The sequence below is a fragment of the Coturnix japonica genome, chromosome 1 (assembly GCF_054131305.1).
Source record: "Coturnix japonica strain WE chromosome 1, WE-NBRP24, whole genome shotgun sequence".
Lineage (NCBI taxonomy): Eukaryota > Metazoa > Chordata > Aves > Galliformes > Phasianidae > Coturnix > Coturnix japonica.
Window position 1 is genome coordinate 18,678,184 of NC_140663.1, and position 27,009 is coordinate 18,705,192.

The window sequence follows — 27,009 nt, forward strand, 5'->3', positions numbered from 1 at the left end:
AAGTTAATTAATTAAGAATTAACAATACTCTAAATTAATTGAGGTAACTTCTTATTTTTGTGTTGTGAGCTTCTTGAAATTGTCTTCAAATAATTCAACTTTCTGTGTTGTGATAAATCTGATTATATTGCATCACTGTGGGCTAAAAATATACACGAGAAGTTATAGATCTCAGCCGATACAGGGTAATGTGTTAAACTAGCTTAACCTAATCGCTTATCTGAGCTTATGTTCAGAGTGAAGGAAAACATAAACTCTGCTTCCTCCATCCTTTTGTTCCCAAATGTTCAGAGTTTGCAGATGTTCTTTTATTTGTTATTTCTTTTCTGGGAACAAAAGCTTTTTATGCTCTAAGGAACCTGATGCCATTTCGGCTGTCCCATATTATTCTCAGAAGCAACTTAGAGGGCCAAAGGGAAAAAACAGAAACCACTCAGAGATCCAGCTGTGGGAGCATGGGAGAGTTTAGATGGCAGCCTTGAATCCCATCTGAAAGATCTGAAATTTGTAAAGGTGGCTATATTTACTTTGAGTGTCCCAATATATAATAAAGCCATTCCATGTTGGTGCTGGAATACTGTGATTGATCAGCACACTTGTATCAAAGTTTTGCTTAGTATGCCTGGAGCAAGCTTGAATTAGCTTTTCCAGACACAGAATGCTTCCAGACATGAAGTTCTCCAGTACACTGGAGCTACATGCACAATCGGGAGTAAAAAATATTTCATTTTGTATCTTCCTTTCACTTATTAGTTTCTGCATATAAATAATTAGGGGGAAAAAAGAAAAATGTAGTGATGAATGACAAAGGCCTGATTCTTATTTCAGATGTTCCAATATAATCTACAAAGGGGAAAAATAAATAAAATAAGGAAATAAATACAGTTAAAATCTTTGAATCTATAGACCTGGACATTTTAGTGCCATCGAATTACTTTCATATTGCCAGCTTCAGTCTTCAGTGTCCTAAGAACATGTCTGTAGCAGATGAAAACACAAAACATACTTTGGAAACAACACTGATCTTTATGTACCCTGACCTAGACCAAATAAAGATAAATAGGGAAAGAGAGAGAGAGAGAGAGAGAGAGAGAGAGAATGGACCCTCAGCAATCTTACTGCCATGTGCCCATCTGGTTTGCAGATAGAGAGCCACCTGTGAGACCTGATATACCTGACTTCCTTCTTCCCATCACTATATTAATGTAACAGTAGAGACTTGGGTCACATTTTTTTTTTCTGGCAAAGGGATAAATTATAAGGGCTAGCAGCTAACACAAAATTCCATGTAAAATTCATCGTTGTTACTTTTTATACTGTTCTTAAATTTCTCAATTTATTGCTTCATTTTGAATGAGAAATATCAGCTTAACCCAGTGTCAAAAATGACCATCAGCATAAAGACATCCTAAGTATGTATGGCAGCTTTAAAACATAAGTATGGCAGCTTTAAAACATAAGGCATTTTTGCTGGAGATGGATTGTGTTTGAAGACTATACAGAGAACATGTGCTGTATTGATGTAGGCACTACCTACTAGTTTCAATAGCTGGGAGAGGTGTTCCTCCCAAGAGACATCTAGCTTCCTTCTAGGTGGGCAATCTAACAGTATCTGCAAAGTTTTCTCCAACTAGCAGAAGAAAGAGGAAAAAAGAAAACAAAATCTGACAACAATCCAAAAAACAACTCTATATTTAGAAGTCTATGTAGAATTAGCCAAAATAATAACTGACAAACAGTAAGTTGAAATTCTGGTAAAGGAATTCAGAAACCAGAAGTGAAACACAGCTATTAAAAATATTGTTGATAGGTACAGAAAAATCAAAACACTGTAGAAAAAGTTTCCCAAGTCATAAACTAAAGTTATCATCATGAACACAAAAGTTAAGATCAAACTACCTTATTGTTTATATACTTGCTTGAGTTTCTTAATTTTTTCCACGAACATCTGGAAATATATTGAAATGCTTAGTTCAAGTACTAAATGAATTTTTTTCTCTCTTCTTTCTAAAAAAAAAAAACCAACAAAAACACTGAACTTTTGTCTTTGTTCTTTTGTTTGTTTTGTTTTCTTGTTTCCTTACAGCCTCCTCAACCAAGACAACTTATGTCAGTTACAGCAATCAGGCAAACTGAGCAGGGATGAATTTAAATGGAAGACCTCCAGGATGGGATCTTGCAAAGAAAGACTTTACCATCACCAGAATTCAGTCCTGCAAATACCAGTAGTCTACATTCAAATCAATAGTCAGTCTCCTAAAGAACAAGGATTAAACAAGAGGCAAAAGGAAAAAAGAGACAAGGGAAGGAAAAGTCCAGTTTCATATCATATACTGACAGTGTCAAATCTCTGAACTTTTCACTCACAAAAGGAAGCAAATCACAAAAGGAAAACAAATGTTAGCTTGTTAAAAAAAAAAAAAAAAAAAAAGCTGTTGAAATAAATCATGTCTGATGTTATATTTGTAAGTACTTTTTTGTGATTGTGACAATTTCCTTTCCTGTCCTACATTGTTCAACTCGTAAAAGAAGAAGAGTTTGTTTCTTGTGATGGCTGACTGAATTAAGTCCTGGGTTATGCTAAAATAAATGCAATGGTCAAAGCATGCTAATTTTTATACAAAATAATTTATTTCTAATAATAAAGGAATGTTTTGCAAATGTTGAGACTTGTTTTGTTGCAGTTTTAAGAAAAAAAAAAAGAAGTCCTTACACTGTTGTCTATTGTTTGTTTAGAATGTGCAGTAAAGGTGGGTGTACAAATAAAATAATAATCATGGCATCAGAAGAATGCAGTGTAAACTCTAAGCATATGTGCGTGTGTATGTATGTGTGCACGTGTGTGTGTGTATATACGTGCATGCCTGCATGCATGTGTGTGTGTACTCTGCAGTGTGTGAATTTGTTCAAATTAATTTGTTCAATATCTTTTTTAATGGAAGGACTCTTCCCCCCCCCCCCCCCCCCCCCCCCCCATTCTGACATTTTATATGTTTGTAAAGTGAACAAGTCTCGATGGTGATTATTTTGTATGATTGTATTATATTTTTGAACCTCAACTAATAATTCTGATCCTCTTCATTTATGGAACTTACAGTTTGTAAGAATATATGGCAGCTAGACTGGATTAATCTGAAAATTTATTCAGCCTAGCGTTCTGTCTTTGACAGGGAATGTAGCAGATGCTTATCTCAATAAAGGTGACTTTGAAATAACAGGAGGGAAATCAATTGAAAATTTGAAAAGCAGTTACCTAATGGATATATATTCTATTGCCCAATGAACACTTAAAAATCAGATATAGATGCCCATCAAAAAAATTTCACATCTTCTAACGTACTGTGTTAAATGACTGTGTGTGCATTAGAAATGATTACACAAAGAGAAATACATATAGATATATATCATGTTAATAAGTCCTTCCAAAGAAGTTTAAAAGAGACAGCTAGGGACTTTCAGCTGTTACCATATCTGTGATGACTTTTTCTCTCCAGTATTTATCACCCATTAAGCCAATGGGCCTTCACAACCAATTGGTTATTAAATGCTCTTTCTCCTGAATGTGTCTGGATGGCTCCCTGTGCTTTTTTTCCTATAGGAGCTGTATCTTTTGAAACGTAGCCTACAGAAGCCATCTAAATATTCAATTATATTGTTTGATGCATTTGAAGTATCTGAAATGGAACACTTCCTGCTACAGTGTCAAGAAGTAAATCCCAGCACAGTCAGCAAAATGCATGTCAGTGGATTTTGATTTTCAAAATAACAAAGAGACGACATAGGCTTTTGTGTTTTTTATTGTTTTCCTTTTGTTTTATTTTGTTTTCCCCAGCATTTATATGAAATGATGACTGAGGAATGCTATGGCATAGCGTGGTATAGTGTAGCACAGTGTGCTTGCTATGTGTCTTATTCCTTGACTTTCCACAAGCGCACCAATACCAGCCCTGTGAACTGACATATGCTCAATGAAAAGCCTACAAGTAATGAAGCTAATATATTGAGATTTACTCATATGACCAAAGTTAAACTGATCTGGGAGAAGAAAAGTCCTCAAAACCCCATTTGTTGTTTATGACCAACAAATATCAAATTGAAGTGTCTTTTGTAGATGGACTTGATCAGTGTTTTTACAAGACAGATTTCCATATTTATGACAATCTTCCTAAGAATGATATTTTTCTTCTTTTAATCTGAAAGCCAGTGTTTTGGTATAATTTCTTTTTAAAGAAACCTTTGAGAAAATTACTTTTACGCTCACAGTAAAACAAGTTTCAAATATTTTGTCTCTAATATCTTTATATGATAACATAGATAACCATATGCATCCAAAAAAAAAAAAAAACAGTTTACAATAAATGCATTTTTTACACACTTCATTTTAGCATAGACATGTTATGAATAAACATAAACACATTTTATATACAGATTGAGATTAGTATGTGAATCTTCACAGTAGCCTAAAGAAAATTTTGTTTTAAATAGATTTACCAATACACACAATTTTTAGTTGAACAGTAGGGTAGAAGTGGTCTGTTATGCACATTATTCTGTGCATTTTCTGTCTTTTCTGTCTTGTCTGCACAATACAAGAGAACAGTACTAGTCCACAGGATTCACTTCCATTGGGTGGTTATGTGCATTTATCTATGTCCATAGAACACTGCATACCTGCCCCCAATAACAATAATCAAAAGCCCAATCTTTCTTGCATTACTTTACAGCTGTGGGTAAGTAATACATGTTATTTCAGAAGTGAAGTTCATCTTTGTTCTCGTCAGTTTGGAAGACTTTTTATATACAGATAAATGTACAGGTAACCTAAGATTTATTTATTTATTTATTTTCTGGCAACTTCTTATATGTTCAAGATTGTGTCTTCTGGTGTCTTTAAGTACCACTTTTTTGTTTGGTTGTTTTTTTGTTTTGTTTTGTATTGCTTTGTTTTATTTATTTTTGTTTTGTTTTGTTTTTGTTTTGTTTTTTTGTTTTTGTTTTTGTTTTTTGCAATAGATTGGATTAGATCTACAAGTCCTACCTTGCTGGTTTGTTCAGCTAATTTCTATGACCCTATATGAGCTCTGCTTGAGGGACAGTTGCTTTAGGGGTCTGCAGCCCCTGACATACCTTTTTGAGCATCACTGGTGAACACAAATGTTTCAGAGGAAGGAACAAGATATTTACAACAATTAGTTCTAATTAATTTGTGTGGTTCTCATTGATCTTTCTCCCTGTTTTATCTGTTTCCATAAAAAGTGACCTCCTAGTATAATAGTTGGGGAGAAAAAAAAGAAAAAAAAAGCTATAATTTTGGAACACAGGTATATAAAAGGATGAACTTCAGAAAAAAAATGTTTCCACCATTATGTACTTTTTTTTAATGGGAAGACTGGGGGAATTCAGTCAGCAATGAGAAGTCCCTGCAGAGTCTGTTGTTATTGTGCCTTTGAATACTCACACAGCTGCCTCATTTTTCTACTCACTGTGAAATAGCCATCACTTATTCTTTAACTACAGATACTTCACTGCCCTTTATTAACAGCCTCTGATTTTTATTCTACCTCTTTCTGCTCTTTATTATATTACATTGCCATTCATGAAGCTACAGTTAAAGCATTATAAACATTTCCATTGTGAATGGTGACACCTAACACACAAAGATTCTGCAGCTTGAAACATGGCATGCATTGTCTTTCTGTGTATGTAAACGTGTACATAAAAAAGTAGAACCATTTTCCCATTGAAGCTTTTATTAACATTTTAAAAAGCATTACAATTAATGAAAGTCTCACCTTTATATTAACAGATTTGAGATCAGGCATCCGATGATTAATCATTAAAGTAAACTGTAGCTTTTAAAAACTATTAACTTTGAATAAATGGCTGTAAAGTGAAGCTGCATTACTACATATCAACTTTCATTATATTTTTGTTGATATTTATAACCCTTAATACTCCTTATGCGTACACATAACTCTGGTGTGTACTTAACTCGTGTTTTTAAAAGTATCTGTGCAACTTAGGTTTTATTAAATGGTGTTATGGGAACATTAAGCTTGATCTTCTTTTGGCCTAACATTCAGAGACACAGACCACTCTTAAATCACTTTGTATTCACTGATATCTGAAAGTGTACAATAACTAGACTTTCAGAGGATCATTTTTAACTGATGTAATAGAAATGATGTGGGGAAAAGAACCAATGAGCCAAATCATTCAACAGTGGTTGAATGACAGTGGTAGTCTCAGTGGTGTCAGTATTGACTGAAGCTGAATACCTCAGTACCTAGATGAAGACCTGGGTTGGTCTTCATATGGGCAGTTTGCAGAAAGGAGTATGAGCCATTGGTCAAAGGCACTTGCATTCAACAGTGAAGAAGTTACAGTATATTCTGTCTTGTGCATAGGGTTCTCTTTGGCAAAGATTTACTCTCCCCCACTCAACAATAATCTTACACAGACCCCAACAATACACTGTATGCTAAAGAGTTGATCCAAAGCCAAGTTTACAGTATGCTTTCTCAAAACATTAGGCAGAATCACCCACAGGGATTAGATGATGCTACTTATTTCTGGCCTGGGCAGTAACCTGAAATCATGCAGCAACTTATAAATCAGATGGGGAATACACAGTTGGGCAATACATTCCAACCTCGTTTTTCTTTGGAATAAAATTACAGTTTCTACGAATGACGATCTGGTGGGAAGGCAAAAAGCTGAGTCCCGAAGCACAGTGACTGAAGAATTATGCTAACACGAGCCTGTGGGGTGTGGCTTATGCATGTTCATGAGATAGTGTCTGAAATTCTGGTTATCCAAGCTTTGTTAAACACAAGGGAAGGAATAGTAAAGTAGTAACAGTAGCTGAGATCCCAAAGTTTAGTAGCTAAACTTCTGAATAGGCACCGTAAGATTTTTTTTCTTTTTTTTCTGTCATACAAAAATTATAGATAATCCTCAATGTATATCCTTAGGGATTAGTTCTGATCATGGAAAAGTCTGTAGTTTTAAAATTACTATTACTGGTCTTTTATGTGAAAATGTGCTGAAGGAACTCCATTAGGACACAAAGCTTTACTTTTCTGAAATCAGAAACAAGTCCTTAATGTTGTTTTGTGACTGCAGGAAAGACACAATGAGATCTGAATGATTCTGTGTATCAGCTCAATGAACCAGAAATTAAACAGAATTTATAGGCAATACTTTAATGGTTCTATAGAAAGAGTAATAGGCCACTTTTTAAAAAATCCCTCTTTCAAGAAATGCCTGAATAGCAATTTCCACAGCAGGGTTTTTAACTAATAGTACTCGCTTTTTTTCAATGAATAGATATTTTTTGTTTCTAACTAAGGATAAAATGAACAAAAGCCTTCTTAACATCTACAGTTTGTATATGTATTGTGCTTGAATACAATTCCCTTATTTATGCCTCTACTTGAGGCAAAATATGAGAGCAGACGATAAAGCATAGTGGAAAAAATGTTTCTCCTGCAGCTTTCTTTTGTTATGCTTTAGTTTTAAAATTCACATGAATGAAGCAGTGTGTTTCATCGTTACATTGGCCATAAAATATATATTATTATTATTATACTTTCAGATAGGTTGCATGTCATGCAATTAAGACCTTCTATATGGATCCACATGTTCTGGTTAAATTTTAAAGAGCCAAAAGCTCTGTAAAAGAAGGGGCAATCATTGTCTTTCCTGGTTTCAGTGATGATACCTTTAGCACAATTGGTGCAGCAATTTCATATTTTAATAGCATATTTTATTGTCTGTGGATGATAATCTGCAAACTAATTGTGAAATGCTCTTCTCAGAGAGAAGTATTTCTTCATGATTTTCTCATGGAATTTCAGTAGGCAATGGGAGAGCAACATATATGTGCTAGTCTTACTTATTACCTTCCCCAGAGGAAGAAACGGTAATAACTAATGGAATACAGCATATGCGAGAATAAATAGATCTTATTTGTGAACTTCATCCCATAGTTCTGAATATATGTAAGTCATGTTGCCTCCTGTTTTTCTTCTTACTTGCCTTAGTTACAATTCGGGAAAGTCTTTGTACATTTCATGAATGTTGATAGCTCTGTGTCTTTTCCCAACACATTGAAATACTGAACAAATGGAGAGGAATAGTTTTTCTTGTTTGGCATTATAGTATGACAGCAGGTGGTTAGCTCCCAGAAACTTAATATTTTCAATGACATGGCAGCAGGAAAGAGAAGCCCCCAGAGCTGAAACAAGTAAAATGCACAATATCCTGAATGGCAAATGAAGCTTTTGTTTATACTAAATAATGTAATGTCTCACAGTGAAAGTAGGAAATATGACAAGCAGAGAGACAAAAGTAAGTATGAACATGTGGGGGGGAAAAAAAAAGAGCACTGACAAAACCTAAAACTAATGGAAGCAGCAGACAACAATGGAAAGTTCCATTGTCAAAGAACCAGGTCAGCTCCAAGGAGTTCATTCTGTCCTCTGTCAAGGGCACATGCTGTTTCCAGACTGAGTGTTAATCTTACATATTCCACAGAACTGCAGTGGGCAAGCATGACAGAATAATTGATGGAAGTCATCAGAACTCATATTGGATGAGGTAGCATAGAATCATTTTTCTTTGAAATCCAAGAAAGTATTATGATGGTCTCCAAGGAATACACACTACTTCTGCAAAGACAAGCTTGTTAACTATTTCTTAACAAGGTGCAGGCTGGAATAAAGGTTGCAAAATGCCCTCTGATATAGTTGGACACCTGTTGTTCTGCAAATGAATCAGATATTCTTGTTTTGTTTTGTTTAGTTTTGTTTTGTTTTGTCAGTGACTAATTCAATGTTGGGATTTCAGAAAGCCTCTGTAGCCTTTCCAGTCCATCACATCGCAGTCCTATGGGGAAGTGAAAATTATTTGCCAGAAGAACTGGAAAGTTTCTCTGTAAAACTGAAACTCTATCTTGTAAAAATGTTATTTTGTGGGATATGTTATCTTTACACACACACAAAATAATGATAATAATAAAAAACCTAAATTGCCAGCTCACCACTACATTAATATATTTAACAGAAAGTCTCTGATAACTTTAATTATTACCTGTTGGAAGAAATTTTTCTTTTTTGGTCAGATATAGAAGAATTAAACACTTACCTAGTGCCCTGTTCCCCAATGCTATTTAATATTTACAACACTCCAAGAACACTGGTCCCAAAGGAAACAAAACATAAGTCGCATTGCTGGTACCAGGTCCAGTTTCTCGCAGATATACCTTTGATAAACTGAAGTTTAGTATTGCTCTGCAGAACACTTCTGTAAGATTGTTGCCATAAAAAAAAAAAAAAAAAGAAAAGAAAAGAAAAGAAAAGTCTATACACAATTCTAATTCCAAAGACTCTTTTTCATTCATCTGATAGAGCATGTAGTCCACTTCTGGGAAGTTATTCTAAGTTAGTTGCAGTGTTTTTACTCTTTGTAATCAATCACTGACTGGCAATACTAAATAAGAATGGTCCTTCAAAATATTCCTTTTTTTCATGCATATTTTTTTTCTAGTCTCTGTAGAGTGGCAATGCTTTTCCCAATAGATAAGTTATGATGTATAGTTGATCATTTCCTTTCTGCAACACTACTTTTGGTACTTTTCCTGTGTTCCCTCTAAAGTATTGAGTATCATGGAGGGAAACATACAAATGGAGAAAATCAGTAGCAAAAATAGTCAACAGGGTGAAACAGAAGAAATGGTCAAAAGTGCTTCATGGAGGTACGATAACTTCAGAGAACACTCCTGGTTGAAGAGGTAAATGATCGCTTTCTTCTTAGGAACCAGAGTCAGATACAAAGACAATTTCTATAGACTGCAGCTGGAACTTTGCCTCAGAGGCTTCCTATTTTCCTAGAAAATCTCAACAACTGGATATGTCTTAAAAAATACCTATAATCCTTATGAAGTGAGAGATAATATTAATAACATCTTAGAAAGGTAGAGCAAGAGAGAGTATAGAGATGAAAAATAAAATTGGAGATGAATACAATATATTTAACTGACAAACATTTGGAGACTTGTCTTTTACAAGGATATGAAATCTTCATTAGAGATAAACCTATCCATGCACTCACTTATCTATCTCTGTACATATCCCACATATTACATACTGTAAATAAAAAAAAAAAAATCAACATTGCCTGCTTACTATATTTAACTCATATGTGCAGTTCTTTCATTTCGCATAATTCAGAGATGATGCAGTTGTAAACATAATGGTATCTATATATTCTTCCTCCGCTTCCTTTAGTTGTTCATCACTAGTGATAGGCATTTCTAAAAATGATATACTGTTTGTTTCTTCATTTCTATAATTCATGCAGTTATCTGAAAATGCAGAACAAGTTGGAAACATTTTGATATACAGAGCTTATAGTACCTTGTGAGAATTTTCATTTGCTGCCACCATTTCCAGTGTGACATCACACAAGGAATGACAGAAAGATTAGTTTTATATGAAATTTGTGGTATTTTTCACTGAATGACAGCAATGAAGTGTACAATTTGCAAGATAAAATTACAAAAATGTTATTAGTTCAAATGCTAGGCTGATGGTATTTTATAAATTATTGCCTAAAGCATTAAAAGTTTAGGACAGATACCTGGGGCGTATAGATAGCTTCAAAGGATGGTGTTTCAGAACCTATTTCATTTCCTAAGAAAAATTAACTGTTACTTCTAGACAGAAATCACATAAAATCAAAAAAGAGAGAAACAACAGCACTAGCAACAACATAAATAGTACATTTGTAATCTCAAGAAGTCTGACTAATTCAGGTCATTTTTTAGCTGTGCTTATTGCTTTACCAAGGAGATAGAAATGAGACAGTAGACATAACACTCTCACTAAAAGAAATCACGTAATGCTTTGTGGTTATTCTATGTACAGAATGGTGCTATAAATGCTTTAACTCTCTAGTTCAGTAGTGCTATATCCTCCATGGATTTTTTATTTTTTTTTCTCTTGAAAGAGTAAAACAATTCTCCTATAGTAGGTATCCTTAAGACATAACATGCTTTGCTTTCAAGAATGAGGAAAGTCAGACATTCACAGTGAGGAAACCTCTTTCTAAACAATCCTTTCTGTACATTTAAAATGATACTGCAGATTTCCCACCACTGAATCCTGCTGAAAAACTCTTGGCGCCAAGGTACATGACACTGCCCCCTGACCTATGTTTGATGAGGTTGTGTCTGAAAGCCAGGTTTTCCCCAAGCAGCATTAATGACAGTAGAATGTTTTCTGTGGTTGGAAAATGCAATTGGAACTGTTTCCATCTGGGTGAATTTCCCACAGTTATGAAGTCAGGGATCAAAGCAAGTTGTTTTCCAGAGAGCAGAAGTGTAATGTCAGCTTTCCTGCCAGGTACAGTGGGGTTGAGCTGCCAGCTGCCAGGGCCAAAGGCCTGGTGTTCTTATGGTGCATCAGAGACTTGGGGCTCTGTGATGTGGGGGAGTAACAGAACTTATCCAAAACATATTTGCATAAATGTGGGACCTGCCATACTTGCAGTGTAACTGGACCTAGGATGAATTAGGATTATCTGATAAAATGACAGTAACAGGTAGATTATGGTTTCTGTTTCTTTTAGATTTTGAAATTCCTCCTACATAAGACCCCTCCCACCCATTTAGGGTTTATAAAGTTATTTTTACAGTTAATGAATTCACGGTTTCTTGGAAGCATTTTATGGAAAATATTGATATCAGGTCATTTTCAAGTATTCACAAGGTTGTCTCTCACATCTGTTTCCTACACTGAATGTATCAGCAGAAAATGCAACAAACAGTCAATATTATGAATTTTACATTGCCTTTTGGATAAACCAAGTCAAGTTCTCAGAAAATAAGACAGAGAAGAAAAAAAAAAGCAGGCAGACTGATATCCTGGTTTTCTATTCGAATATAAAAACGCAATGTTCTGACATGTAAGAAGATCAAAGAATTCAGACAGGCACACCTTTGATGAGCAATTAATCGAGTCTGCAGAGGTACTGTTTTTGTCCTGAAAAAGAAAGGAAAACTATAAGCCTCCTGCACTGAGATAAACAAATTATCAAAGCTTTTGTGAAAATATTTTTTGCAAAGAATTGCTGTTATATTTTACATTAGAATTTTTGTTTCTCTGTTCAAATATAGCTGAATTTAACAAAAAAAAATCACAAAAAAATAACCACATTTTCCTAATAAATTCCTTATCTATAGTTAGAAATGTTTAACTTACAACAGCTTATAAAAGGGCATGAGCAGAACTGGATCTATTTGAAGCTGACAAACTTAAGGCCTGCTTGCCAGAAATCAAGTTAACTCAGCATATCCAAGTGAGCCCTCAGAGACCTATAACTGATGACGAGTTTGAGCTCCTGCTTCCTTTCGACTTGAGTGTGTATTAAAACTCCAAAATGTCAAATTCTGGCATGCTCAGAAGCTGACTAATGAACAGAAATCCATGCAATCTGTTCTACAAAATACAGTCTAGGAGAAGAAGAGTGAATGCACTGTTCAGTCCATTTAAATGCTATCGTTTCTCTTTTTGACCATGAGGGTGTTCATAGATGGAATATGGTTAACTGCATAATCTGTACTAATTTTTGCTGCTTAAGAACTTGAGAACTTAGTAAGAAGTACCTGGAATCACAGAAAGACAATCTGTCTAGAGTACAATTGGTGAGCCATGCTTAAACATAACGGTACCAATATTGAGGTGCTCAAATCATTTTTCATCACTCACCACTTCAATTTGGATTCACTTCTTAAGGACAATCTCAGATTTCATTTGATTTTGGAAACACGTTTTCTTTCTCCAAACTGCTGATCATGCCATTAGTCTGCAGTTGGGAGATACTCACTTTGAAACATTCTGTGTGTGTGTACTTTACTGAAAACAGGGAAGGAGTCATTGGTATAACTCAGTTCAGTTCTTTAACACAGCTGTTGACTTTGCTTTGTCAGAAAAGATGAGAGAACCTAGTGCTAAAAAGTTTCTCAAAATTCAATGTTTAAAAACCCCTGTAAGCTGTTAATTAAAGTTGCCAATGGGATGAAAAACTTCACTTTTTGAAAGCCCCTCAATTGCCATATATGTTTTTAATAACATTTCTGTTGGTACTTATTTAAGCCAAAAAATGTTTTGTGGTTTAGTAAATTAGCAACTTATCTTGAGCAGTCAAAATGATTAGTCTTATTTGATGAAAATACGTAGGGGAAATAATCTGAGTGATTTGTCTAGTAGGCCTCAAGTGTCAATAAACACTTGTCCATATTAATGATATGGCCACACCAATTCAACACACACACATTTCACATAAAATGAACTTGGTTTATAATCACTATGTATGGTGATTTTAGGGGAATATCAGCATATTATGAAATCTTTACAGTTTTCTACTGACTAGAAAAGGAATTTAGGGTCTCACTTAAGCAGTTTTCTTAAGTAGAAACATTGCTTTGAAGGGTAGGATTGGGGTGCTGGTCACTCCAGTATATAGACTGAACCCCTCTGTGAATAACAATCACACTTCTGATTGTGGCAGAATTTCAGTCTCTAAACTTACAGTTTTACTTTACATCATTTTAAAAGGCAGGACCAAAATGCAACAGTATTTCCAGGCTACTCATATTTAATATTCTAGCAGAATTTAATAAAATTAAATGGTTGCCCTATTTACGCAGAATTTATGATAAATAGTTTTGGGGTTTAAAAATATTTTTGAGCTTTTATCCTTCACTTGACAGCTTTCTTACAATAAATCAACATTATAAGATTCCCTATTATACCCTATTATAGTGATACAAGTTTTTGCCTTTGCTAAACTTTTATTACTACAGTACTACTGCCATGTTTAGTATTATGTGTACACAACAATTTCTTTAAAATGAAAATTTAAAAAAAAAAAAAAGAGAGAGAAGCTAGATATCATATGTTCAAACAATAAGAAATATATTTTAAAAAGGAGTGAAAAGAAGGAAAAATTATAGAAGATATGCAACAAATAAAAAAATTAATAAATACTGACCTTAAAGGATGTCAAAAGATCATAGAAGGGTTGGAAGGAGCCTTAACGATCACCTAGTTCTAACCCTCTCTGCCATGGGTGATGTTATGAACTAGCAAATCAGGAATCAGGTCAGTCTGCCCTGGCTCCATCCAACCTGGCCTTGAACATCTCTAGGGATGAGGCATCCACAGCTTCTCTGGGCAACTTGTTCCTGTTCCTCACCACCACTTGAGTGAAGAAAATCCACCTAATATCTGATCTAAATCTCCTCTTCCTTTAGTATAAAACTATTCTTCCTTATCCTATCACTATCTGCCTGTGTAAAAAGTCTGTCTCATTCCTGATTATAAATTCTCTTTATATACATGCATATAATTTACTGTGCTTTCCCCTTGCATATACAGACACTACTAGGTATTGTATCACTGTATCAAAAAAGATAATTTGAAGATGATATCTCAAAAAGAATCCATTGTAATGCAGATGTCTGTAACACATTTTTATAACATTAAGTTGGACAGATAATCCATTTTGTGACCTACACATGTTTCTGTCTGTTTATTTAGAAGAACTCAAACTGTCAAGGCCAGGCTGATCTTTCTGTAACTGGCACTTATTAATATACCATTTCATTGCAAATTGTGCTTTGATGATGTAAAATACTATTTCTCAACAACAGTATGCATCTCAGATCTGTAGGTGTACACATCACAATGTTTAATAGATAAGAAGCTTAGAGGCTGAAGGCTTTTCATCCTATCAGAATTTATTTCTTCTCCAGAGTTCCAATAACCCCAGGGAATCATCTAATGTAATTGTTTTTTGAATGGCTTCAGTGATTTTGCTTTAATGACAATGCCCACTGGGCTGCTCCACACACTTATCTTTTCCACGAAAAATTGTTCCTTGGAGTTTATTTATTTATTTAGTTAGTTAGTTTAGTTTTGTTCAGTTTGTTTCTGAAAGACAAAACAAACAACCAAAAAAGCCCCCCATCTTTTGATAAGATGTATACGTCATTGAAGACTTCATGTGTATTATGTGATTGAAGAACATTCTTTAATAGCGTCTAATACGATATTATTTGCTAATGCATTCCTCTATCTGCATACGATGTGTGGCTGATGGTGATTGTTGATTATAATTTGCTGAGAAATACTCAATATACAGCAATGTATGTTCCATACTGGATCTACATTTATCAATTGAGAGCAACCACAAGCACTAGATTCTTGTCAGTAGGAGGTTAATCTAAGATCTTCTGTGAAATATCAGTGTGTCTAAAATCTTCTAGGGAGCTAAGGTCATCCGTGTCTCTCTAAAATGACAAGAAGCCTAAAAAATGAGATGACTCTGATTTTCATATCACTGAATTATCACCGTGTAAAAAATAAATCTAGCTTTAAGAATACCCACCTACTACATTGATTTTTGCTCTATTTTCTGAGGAATATGGAAATGAGCAGAGAATTAATAGCTGTGAATGATGATGGGTTATGACTTGGGTAAAGTTTCTCATATTGTATCAATGCCACAAAGTTGCTTTTACTTTGAGGAAAATCCACAAAGAAATTTAGGTATTATACTGCTACCCAAAGAAGGTCAGACTGAAAATCAACATCATCCTCAACTGAAAAAGCAATACAAATTATCTTGATTGTAAGTATCCCTGACATGGAGTGAAATTATTTGCTGAACACAAAACACAAAGAAAACAACATTTCCCATTTATGTATTAAAATAGTTCAGCTAAAACTGTATGATGATTCTCAAGCTATGTGATGATCCAAAGGGAAGCTATTTTTAGATGTTTTCTCCATGTGTATATGCATTTCTGTTCACATATAGATTCACCAGGGGCTTGAAGACAGAATTTTCTACCATTCCTTGTTGTACCATATCTCCCAGTTCTCTGCTCCAGAGCCCTGTTCCCTATTTCAGCCAAGGATTACAGTTTCTAGTTCATCAATTCTGATTAACGGATACTGGAATATGAGTAGAAGGAATTAGACTGCGCCAACTTTTGCCTAGTGTTTTCACTGAACAGGGACTTAAAGCTGGCATGTTTTTGTATTATATAACAAAAACATTTTGTTTTACATATGGAACTTTTCAACTAAGTTGATCTAAAGAAGTTTAAACTTAATGAAATAATGACCCACTGATTACCTGAAATGAAAACAGACAGTAACAAGTTCAGTTATGCGTGAGTCTTTAAGGTGACTGAGCCCGAAATACAATCTCAGATCTATCTCTTGTCTTAGCCTGAAGACACGATGCTGTACTGTGGAATTCATAGACTCAGAGACAGACATTCAGATTTTCAGACATTTCTTTGGATTTGCACAGTCCTGCACAAACAGAAGAGCTGAAGAGAAATAGATCAATAAATAAAAAACAAAACCAAAACCAAAACAAAACAGGTAAATAAATGAAAAAAAACAGGCAAATAAACAAACAAACAAAAAACACCCTCCAAAACCAGAACAAAAATGTATGATATTCTAACAGTTCTACATGAGTCAAATGATCTACAATACGGAAATCCAATGTTTTGATGTCAGCTCTTTTCCCTAATTTTCCCTGTGTTAATACTCCTGTTTTCATACACTCTATATTCTATACAAAGTAGAGAAGAAAAACATTCTGCAGTAAACCTTGAACAACAAAAAAAAAATCCTGAAATAATCCTGCAAAAATCCTGGTGGGGGCAGGGGAGTCCAGTGGAAGTGACAAAACACTATAAGTATTACAAGGAAGGCCTGAAAGATGTTTTGTAATAAATGATCCTTGAAGAGGTATGTTTATACATATCGATATGCACTGAAACACTGAAGTGTGAAGCCTATTTTGTATGAGTACATGATGAACAACTTTCTGGCTCTGGAAAGGGCAGCCTTCTCAGTGGCATTCTTAACAGGTGAGTGTTCTCCTCAGAAAGTGGCAAATGTGCGCTGTAAAAGGCAGTGACAAACTCCCACCAATAAGTAAATAAGAAAATCCTAACAGCAACATTTCAGTCTGCAGTTAAGCTCACAACAACAAAATCAAATATTAAGAACAAACAAGCTTCAAAGAGTTCAGGTTAAAAGCTCTAGCTGTGGTAACCCTGGAGCTTTTGGGATTTCATTAAAAAAGGTAGTCAGCCCAATGCGACCTCTTTTGATCGTTCTTCACATGCCTATTATATATATTCAATTGTTTATTAACTAGAAAATATTCAGAAATCTTCAAGATTCATCATCAAGATGCATTTTATATATAGAAGAAAAGCTGCTAAGATTAAGATCAGATAATTGACTGAAGATGAATAAGAGTTTGAATATCTAAAGCAATAAACATTTTAAGGAAAAGAAAAATAATACTAGTGTTGAATTGTTAAATCAGTGAAGTAAGACTTTGTTCCCACAAAACAATTGGTTTAATTCCAAAGAGGAAAACACCTTAAGTATATAAAACATTAAGGAGGCAAAATGTTCTACTATAGTCATTAAAAGGAGTGGCACAGTTATCTGTATGCATGAACATTTTACTGGATCACATAAAGGAGTGCTTTAACAGGTACATGCTCAGGCATCATGAGATGTTCATGCTGCCAAGTGAGTGGAAATTACAGTGTAACTGGATCTCAAGGATACGATGGAGTTGATAGTACTGCTATGGGTCTTTAAAGATAGTATGTACCAAATTTTTTGCTTTATTGAAGTACGTTTTAATTTTAAAGGCATATAAATCTTGTGGAACTACCTCCTAGAGTTTGTGACCATAAAATGGAGATGGTCATATTTCCCTGTTTTGCACTGATATAATCAAGCTAAATAAACAAAGGCAATAAGATATTTTAATACTGTTGTAAGTGACTGAATGAGAAAACTGACATAAAAGAGGAAATACAATGATTTTTCTGTGGATACAATAGCTGAAGTCGTTAGATGGCCTTCAACATTAGAAGCTGCTATGTTTTCTGCTACTAGAAGGTCTGTTTGGATTCTCTAAATATATGAAAAGGCTGAATTTCACTGAAATTAGTATATTTCATTCAGATTTATGGTTGAATTGACAATACTAATTTTATTTATCTTCTGAGATTGCAGTCTTTCTCTTCTTCCTCTTCTGTGAAGGCTCATATTCATGACTTCTCCTTGGTGATGAAAAAGGGAGTTGTTTTTTGTGAAATATTTTTTAAATATATTGCTTGAACTTCTAAAAAGGGGTGACTATTTTGTATCTGGAAATCTGAAACTAACAAAACTGATGTGTTCAGTAAAAAAAGAAGGAAAATAATTGCCTGCCTAGCTGATGTATAGTATAGCAAAATTTGAACATTTTAATATCTCAATGAGCTTGCATTCAAGAGCGCGAAACTTAGCATAAATTTACATAAGAAATAATAATAAAAGTGCTTTTTATAAAGTATCTAGGTTAAAATTTTTTACCAAAACAAACAAACAAGGAAAAAAAACAAAAAAAAAGCCCTCCTCTCATCCCTCATCCCCCCTCCAGAAAAAAAAAAAAAAAAAAAAAAAAAAAACCAACACAGGCAGTTTCCATGGATTTGAAGGCTATTGAATTTGTATAAATCTAGCCTGCTTTATGTTCTTTAAAATGTCACTTTCTAATTATTCAATTATAGTAGATTAATTGAACATCTGGGAATACATTATTATTATTAGTTTTTCTTGTAGGCTTAGCAAGCAGTCAATGAGACAGCAAAGAAACTGGCTTCAAAAGTAATGCCTCCTATTTTATTATGTTGAATCATGATATCAGAGACAGATGCATCTGCAGTACGGCAGTAGACACTGAGCCTTCCTGATGATATTCTGTTGCATTTTGTTGCCATGTGACAGATGGCAGCAGAGGGGTCTTCTGACAAATTGGTGACTGACATGGAAGTGCGTATGAAACAACGGTGTAAAATCAGATTCCTCCATGTGGAAAACATTTCACCTGCTGGCATTCACTGATGCTTACTGAATGTTTCTGCAGACCAGTATGCGGATATGAGCACAGTGAGGCAATGGGTAGTGCTTTTCTGCAACAGTGCTATTATAGCATTTGTGAAAGAGTGGATTACTTCTGCTGGTGCAGAACTGCAACATCTGCAATGTCCGGAGAGGGGCTTACAAAATTAATAGGAGATGATGCAGTTACCACTGTCAACTAACATTAGATGAAATATGACTCCATCATACATAAAGAAAATTTATGAACAGAAGCTTTGAAAATTGATTATATAATGCAAATTGTCATCAAAGCTGTGAATATCATAAATTCCAAAGGATTGGATCATCACCAGTGCCAGGAGACCCTTAAAAGTTTGAATTCTGATTATGGAACATCATTTACTTTTCTGAAACAAGGTTGCTAAGTCTAGGTAAAATGTTAAAAAGATTTTATGATTCATTAAATGAAATTAAGTCCTGTGAACAGTGTGAAATATGCAGCCATGCTTTCTGTTTCAATAAAGGAATAGTTGTCAAGATTGCTGAAAAAATAGTCAATTTGTTTTGTATATTTTTGGTTCACATAAAAACATTATCTGTAAATTTTCAAATGGAATGTATAGAGTTGTAATCAGACATTCAACACAAATAATAAATCGATCATTTCTCTTTACTAGACTATTTGTAAACCTGTCTTACCACAGAAACATATCCCTCAATTCATAATCATGCCTTATTCATGTCACTGCTTTTTGGCAGTACATACATCTATGTTTTCAAGAACAAAGCAAAGGAAGAATAAAATTAGTTTTGAAATATCTAATGAACACTTTGAGAACTTGCTAAGAATTGCAACCACTGTCATAGAACCAGACACTGATGCATCATTTTCACAAAAAATAGGTCAAATATTCTACTTGTTTTATAGATTCTTTTGCACTCTTGGTTATATTTCTATGTTTAAATAACAAATATGATTAAGTACATCATGTATGTTTAATTTTACAGAAAATAAATAAATAAATCAATCACCAAAATATTGGTGGAAATAATTTCAAGGTAAAGTCTAACACCATAATGGCATAAGTCTTGTTATCAGGAGACAGGAGATCACTGAATCGTAGAATGGCTTGGGTTGAAAAGGACATTAAAGGCAATCTAGTTCCAACCTCTCTGCCATATACAGGTTGCTATTCACCAGCTCATGCTGCCCAGGCCCCATCCAACCTGGCCTCAAACCCATCCAACCTGGCCTCAACCAGCTCTAGGGATGACACATCCACAGTGTCTCTGAGCAATCTGCTCCAGTGCCTCACTGCAATCTATGTAGAAATTTCTTCCTAATATCTTACGCAAATCTCCCCTCTTACATTTTAAAACCATTTCCATTTGTCCTATCCTATCAGACTGTGTAAAAATTCAATCTCCCTCCTGTGTACAAGCTCATTTAAGTACAGGAAGGCCACAGTGAGGTCTCCACAGAGACTTCTCTTTCCCAAATTGAGCAAGCCCAACTTCCTCACCTTTTCTTTCACAGGAGAAGAGCCCCAGCTCTCTGATTATGTTAATAGCCCTTTTCTGGCCTTCTCCAACAGCTCCACGTCTTTCTTGTGCTGGGTACCTCAGGCCTTGATGCAGTATTCCAGATGCAATATTACGAGGGCAAAACAGGGGGGAGTAAAGACATACCTTACACTTTTGATGACCCCTCTTTTGATGCAGTCCAGGATACTGTTGGCATCTGAGGGGAAAAAAAAAAAAAAAAAGTAGGGAGTTGCTCTAATATTAAAAGTATAGTTAGCCCATGCAGCGTATTAGCATATGTGCCCTAGAGATTGTGCTTATTCGGAAATAAAGAGAGATCTGTATTAAAGAAAAAGAAAAAAGAAATATTTTTAATCAGCAATTTAGATAGTGTGATTCTCAACATGCCAGACTGGTAATTAAAAAATTTGAAAGTGAAAATGTGATAGGAGATGACATTATGCATATGCTTAGAGGAAAAAGAAGTTAGATCATAGAACCAAAATAATTTAAGATTATATTCATGTTGACAAAATAGTCAACAAAAAATGCAGTCAACTGAAAAAAATCAAAAACTCAATAAATGTATATGCACCAAATCTCCATTAAAGAGATGCAGTATTCCTGGAAAATTTAAGGTCATCTTGATGTGGTTATCAGAGTAGGACACTATGGAATAACAGAAGCAAGTATCAAAGCATAGTCACTTCCTGCAATTCCATCTGTTTTTTTTTGAAAAGCCAACTTTCTTTACCTTGTTTTCAAAAGAAACCAAAGGAGGTTTTCAAATAATCCAAGAGGAGATGGACACACTTTCCATTTTCCTTGATAATTGCAAATAACAAAGCTGATGTATTTCGTTCAGAAAATCCATGTGCAGCATTGTACTTCATATACTGAGTGTTATGAGCTATTGAAGAGGGAAAAAGTAGCTGTAGAAGATTTCTGAAACTCTGCTTTTGAAGACCTGACAAGTTAGGATGTGAGAGAAAGCTGAAGAATAACAATGATTCAGTATCAATTTAACATATTCCTTTTTAATGCAAATATCTAAACTTTTTATGTTTGTTTTTTGTTTGTTTGTTTTGTTTTTCCTACTTCAAACTCAGCCCTGAGAGAAATGGAGGAATGGAACTTATGGGCAAATATCATAAACTCTTCATGCAAACTAAGAATTTATTTTCATGTGCCAGATTCACATACAGTCTGATGTTTCTATGAGATGAAATGATTTTAACACTTCAGGAAAGATCTGAGAAAATGAAATTTGAAGGAAAATATGAAAGGAGAAGAAAATTATGGATTCTAGGTGTAATGGATCCTCAAAGAAGTCATTAAAAGACACCTGTTGAACAGAAAATATAGCTCGTATGATAGAGATGAAATCTGAGGTCAGACATCTGAATAGAAGCAGGGAAGCACACTGAAACTGATCTGAAAAGACAATAAAAATCACAGTAAATGAAAACAGATTAGAAAAGTTTTAAAACAGATGCAATTTTGTACAGACACTACAGGTTGAATGTATCTTAACAACAGGAAAAAATGTTGGCTATATTGTCAGCACAATTTGATGTCATATTAATAGATTTGTTTTACACATTACACATCAAGAAAGGGTCACATAGTCTGACCAGTAAAAGGGATAGAACCTTCTTAAATTAATGCTTGTTTGAACTGGAACAAATCTGGGAAAATAAAGTAAGATCTTAATTTAAACATTCAGATTCATGATGAATATATCACTCCTCTTGGCAATGTGTTTGAAAGGTTGATATCCTCCTTGTTTTTTCCTTTGTTTTCTCTGTGCAGAATAGTCCCTTGAGCACGCTAACCTTAGTTACATCTAAGTTTTATCCAGGAGCGTTATCTGGAGTGAGCCAGATTATGTATAGAGAATGTCAGGAAATCATATCCATATGAACGAAGTTATTTGTCAAGATCTCATGAGCTATGTCTGTTCTTTCACATGAAAAATGGGTTTTAGCCTATTTGCTTTTACAGAAATTCCGTTAGAACCTGAAAGTATCAATTGCTTACCAAAATAGTGTCTCTAATACTCTCAAGACACCTTAGAGAATAGTTCTCTGTGAAAACTGTTGTTCTCTGTTAGATTCTGTATATATTTGACTAATTGCAAAATTCACCTTGAGCATCGTTCAGTTGTTGTCAATCAGATGGGCAAAAAGTAGTGGTCTCATTTCTTTCAAAGTAAGATAAAAATAGATGATCTGAGTTATACTTTCTCTCATTTTCCTCCCAAACTAACACTAATATTATTTCTGAACTGCAAACTATCTGCATTATTCTGATTTTATACTCTGAGGCACTCCTTTTCAAAGGAAGATCTTGCTAAATTTGAGGGGTATCCTTGAGGAAGATTCATTTTAATAATATATAATAACAAGAATTATTTTGCCTTTACCACAGATTGTCACAGTGTATTTGATTGTCAATCAAGAAAATACTTACTTATTACTTCTTCTTCTACGTCATGAAGTATTCAAAGCTTGAATTGCCTGTTGCACTTCATTGTGGTACTGGAGGCGAAAGTGAGGTTTAGATATTACACATGGCATTATATTTAGCACAAATCTATCCTCTATTTTTTATTTTGTTAATCAGATTGGATTACTCTTTTCTTTAGACACCTATAAAACTGGTATGAGAAACAGAGAAGTCCTCATGTATTTTAAATAAATAAATAATTAAATAAATAGTTTCAGCAACAACAGAAAATTAGGAAGCTTTAGCAAATCTAAGTGGGTATTTGTTTTAAAAGTAAAATTCATAGCTCTACATTACTCCTGTCTTCTTCATAGTGTTAACACTGCTCAGGAGATCAGGCCTAATGTAGTTTCCACTGTTTTGATCTATAAAATTAAATACAGAAGAACTCATAGAATTGCCTGAAGTACAAGCATGCCTTAAATATCCCTAAAACTGTAACTTATTTTACTATGACTAATTCTCTATACTTGGAATCTACACTGAGAACTCTTTCCAAGTAATAAAGATGGGACAGTCTCATCTAAAATCTGATATTAACTACATCTCCTTTTGAGCTATTCATACTAAATTCCCTTTATCAGTAAATTGAAAGAATAATCTCCTCTTAAAGAATGTATTTCACATGTGTTAGGTGTCCTTCAATTATATCTATTTGACTATGAAGGAATCTGTGTGACTACCTTCAAGGTACATATCCACACTAAGTCAAGCAAATCCCTCTCTGAATGTAAGAACGTCCTTTAAAAAATGAAAATAAAATATGATTTGGTTTTTATTTTGGTTTCAAAGCAGTGAAGATGTTCTATACTTCTCTCCCATCTTTACCCAAAGGTCTTTTTCTATGGCTATATGATAATACATATTCACCTAGTCCTACTCCTTGGCAATTCATAGAGGGAATGTTCAAAAGATGGCCTTCTGGATGAGCTCTGATGGTGTGCTCATAGTAAATAAGGAAGTCAAATGCTGTATAAGGAATGATTTAGCAATTACTTCCCCAGAGTTTGACTACACTGTTTCTCTTATAACTTCTAGGTTCATCACATGGTAACTCTTCCATTATAATGTAAGAACAATAGTATGTAAAATATTTTAATGCTTTTATACGTATGCACGTTATTCTATTCAGCTTCTTAATAGTTAGCTTTAATAAATGGTTCCATTGTTTATAACATGCTCTGCAGATTTATGGGTATTTTCTAGAGGCAATGCAGCAAAGTGGTTAGAGAATCACAGTTGTAACAATGACCGACGTGAAAAATGTGTTAGGTGATGGGGAACAGGTGCATCTTAAGTTTACAAGAACATTTGTTTATCAGATCTACTTCTCTGTAGGTATTTGTAAAGGGCAAGTTCATTGTTACCTCAAGACTGCTTTTAAAACACTTTCAGACTTTCTGCTCCAGTTGAAATCCATTTGTTTCAGCCATAAGCAGGGCAGTGTGACAGATACCACCTGCTGTGACACTTCGTGAGGCAAATCATTGCTCAGGAAATATAAGATGATGAGAAATCCCTCACTTTGATAAAAGAATATGTACTTTGAAACAGGAATGGAAGACTTAAAAAAACATGTCCTGTTATTCTGTCACTTGTGTAGTGATAAGTAAAGAAACCAAACACAAAAATTTAAATACTTGTTTACTAGCTACTAACTCTTGGAGAATGGAAGTGGCAGTTTCAAATTAGATTCCAATTTTCAGGTGTTTTAAATACAAAGTAATTATAAAACAAAAGAGGAACCAAATCTCTATTACATCTGTAGAAACAAGGATACTGACAATTCAGAGCCCCAGAGGAGTATAAGTAGGAAGTTACTCTTTGTCCAATGACAATGACACATTTGATGATATAAAATGATCAATTGTGGGCTATTATACTGTTACCTGTTACATTACACAAACTCAGTTCTCCAAGCTGAAGTGTGTGGGAAAGTGGAGGAGTGGTGGGAAATAGATTTCTGGAAGTGAACTGAAAATTCTACAACTCCCTTTTCCTGAAATTTTTTCTGAAACCTGCTTTGTATGTCTGTGGGAGAGATGTGTATAATGCAATTCTCAAGCTCATTAAGGAGAAATTACCAAACATATTTATCTGAGAGAACAAAGATGTTCTTCACTGTCCACCAGTGTTCTTGCTACAACTGCATATAGCACTGTCTGTCATCTTCTTCTGTTTTATATACCACAATAAATTTGATTTTAATAGATTTTTTTTTTTCCGGTATTTGTAGTTTTGTAAAATTTCTGTGGAAAATTAGTCATTTCAAATCCTGCATGCCGTACAGCTGAGCCAGACAATCCTATAAAGACAGTAAGAACACAAAGATGGAAGAAAATCTCATAAATTTCATGCTAATGTAGATAGACCCTAGGGGGTTACAGGCTTGCTATTGTAGATTCTCTCTTTGTAGCAGTTAATTTCAAGTTCTGCCAAGTATTCTAAAACAAATGTCCTCTCCTAAAATCTAGCCTAATAACAAAGCAGTCTGATACAAACAAGCAATAAATAGGACAGGACACATAGAGTTAATTTCAGAGAAAGTTTTACATAAATTTCAGTAAAAATTTTGACTTTTTAAAATAATTTAAACCGAGGTTGAAATATTGTCTGATTTGGCTGAGAGTATTTGAAATGTGCTTCATAGTAGCTTCACCATAGTATCTAACTACTAGCAGATTCTAGCAGGTATGTAGTTGTTGTGCATTAAAAATACCTTCAGTGTGTCACTGATAAATTCATGGTAGTAAGTCACAGAATCACAGAATGGTTGAGATTAGAAGGGACTGATGGAGGTTTTCCAGTCAAACTGCCCTGCCCAGGAAGAGCCATCTGCAGCAGGTTGACTTTTGAAGATCTCCTTGGAGGGAGATTCTGTGACCTCAGTGGAAAGTCTGTGCCAGTGCTCTATCACCCACACAGTGAGGAAGCATTTCCTCACGTTCAGACAGAAGCTTCTGTGCTCCGGCTTGTGCCTACTACCTATTGTCCTGGGACTGGACAGCACTGAAAAGTGCAAGAGTTTGTTTCTGTTCATATTCTGTTTGCACCCAATTATTAATAAATTGACAATTTATTGTTATTATATATATTTTTCATGATTTCAAGTATATTCATCCCAACTGTAAAGCAGGGTAGCATGTCTGTATATAAGCTGTTAGTATTTTATCTTTTAGTTTTGATGAAGAGACACTTACTGCCTAGAAATGAGATATATCCAAGTTTAGAGCTGAGAGTAGATTGCTTTGGCGTATCTGCAAATGCCACTGACAACATCCATTGGCCCAGGTGACCAGATATAACCCATTACTCAGGGAAAACATGAAGGGAACACATCACATATAGGCTCCAACCCAGGGGAATTTCTTCTTTTGTCTGTTACCAGCAAAGACATACTCCAGCATCAATGGTCATTGTTTTTTAAAGGAAAGAAAAAACCCAGGCAATTCTGAAAAGGTGAAAAGATTATGGAAGACAACTATTTGAGAAACCAGTGCCATCTTAGTGGCAGAAGGGGGCTGATGCTTGATTTTTGCCCTTTAATTCTCTTCAGGATAATTGCTTTTGCTTGGAATTCAGTGAGCTGATGTCTGTTGCACTGCTGGGTAAGGAACTAAAATATCAGAAGCTGAGAAATATCGAAGGAAGGAGGGTTGGAGGAGTTCATTAAATTACCTCCCAGTTCATCATTTTCTCTACAGCTCCACAAGGAGGCTGAGTTTCTTTGACAGTCTGACCTTTGTGCTTAAGTAGGTTAGCCTGCCATGGAATCTGTCTTTTGGGGCTTTGGAGGCCACAGATACTTTGTGCTTTATAAGACATTTGAAGCTAAAACTTCCATTTGTACTCATTCAGCTTATTTTGAGCTGTTATTCACCTCTTCCACTTATCCTTGCTTGTTCAGCCTTGCTGATTTCTTTCTTAATATTTTTATGCATTTCTTGCCCAGATGACTTCCAGGAAAAAAGTCAGGATCAAGCATGGAACATTA

At 34.6% G+C, this 27,009-nt stretch overlaps 1 protein-coding gene across 2 annotated transcripts in view; it reads left to right on the forward strand.

The window, feature by feature from the left end:
* The window catches only part of GRM8 (glutamate metabotropic receptor 8), a 303,037-nt gene extending 300,255 nt beyond the window's left edge, over positions 1-2,782 (forward strand). For both annotated transcript variants that reach the window (XM_032442703.2, XM_015852739.3), the window contains exon 10: positions 2,087-2,782. Coding sequence is in view for 1 of the 2 variants with exons in the window: in XM_015852739.3 (XP_015708225.3) it covers positions 2,087-2,136 (50 nt within the window). In the remaining variant the exon portion in view is untranslated. The remainder of the gene's footprint in view (positions 1-2,086) is intronic.
* The last annotated feature ends 24,227 nt before the right edge of the window (positions 2,783-27,009 follow it).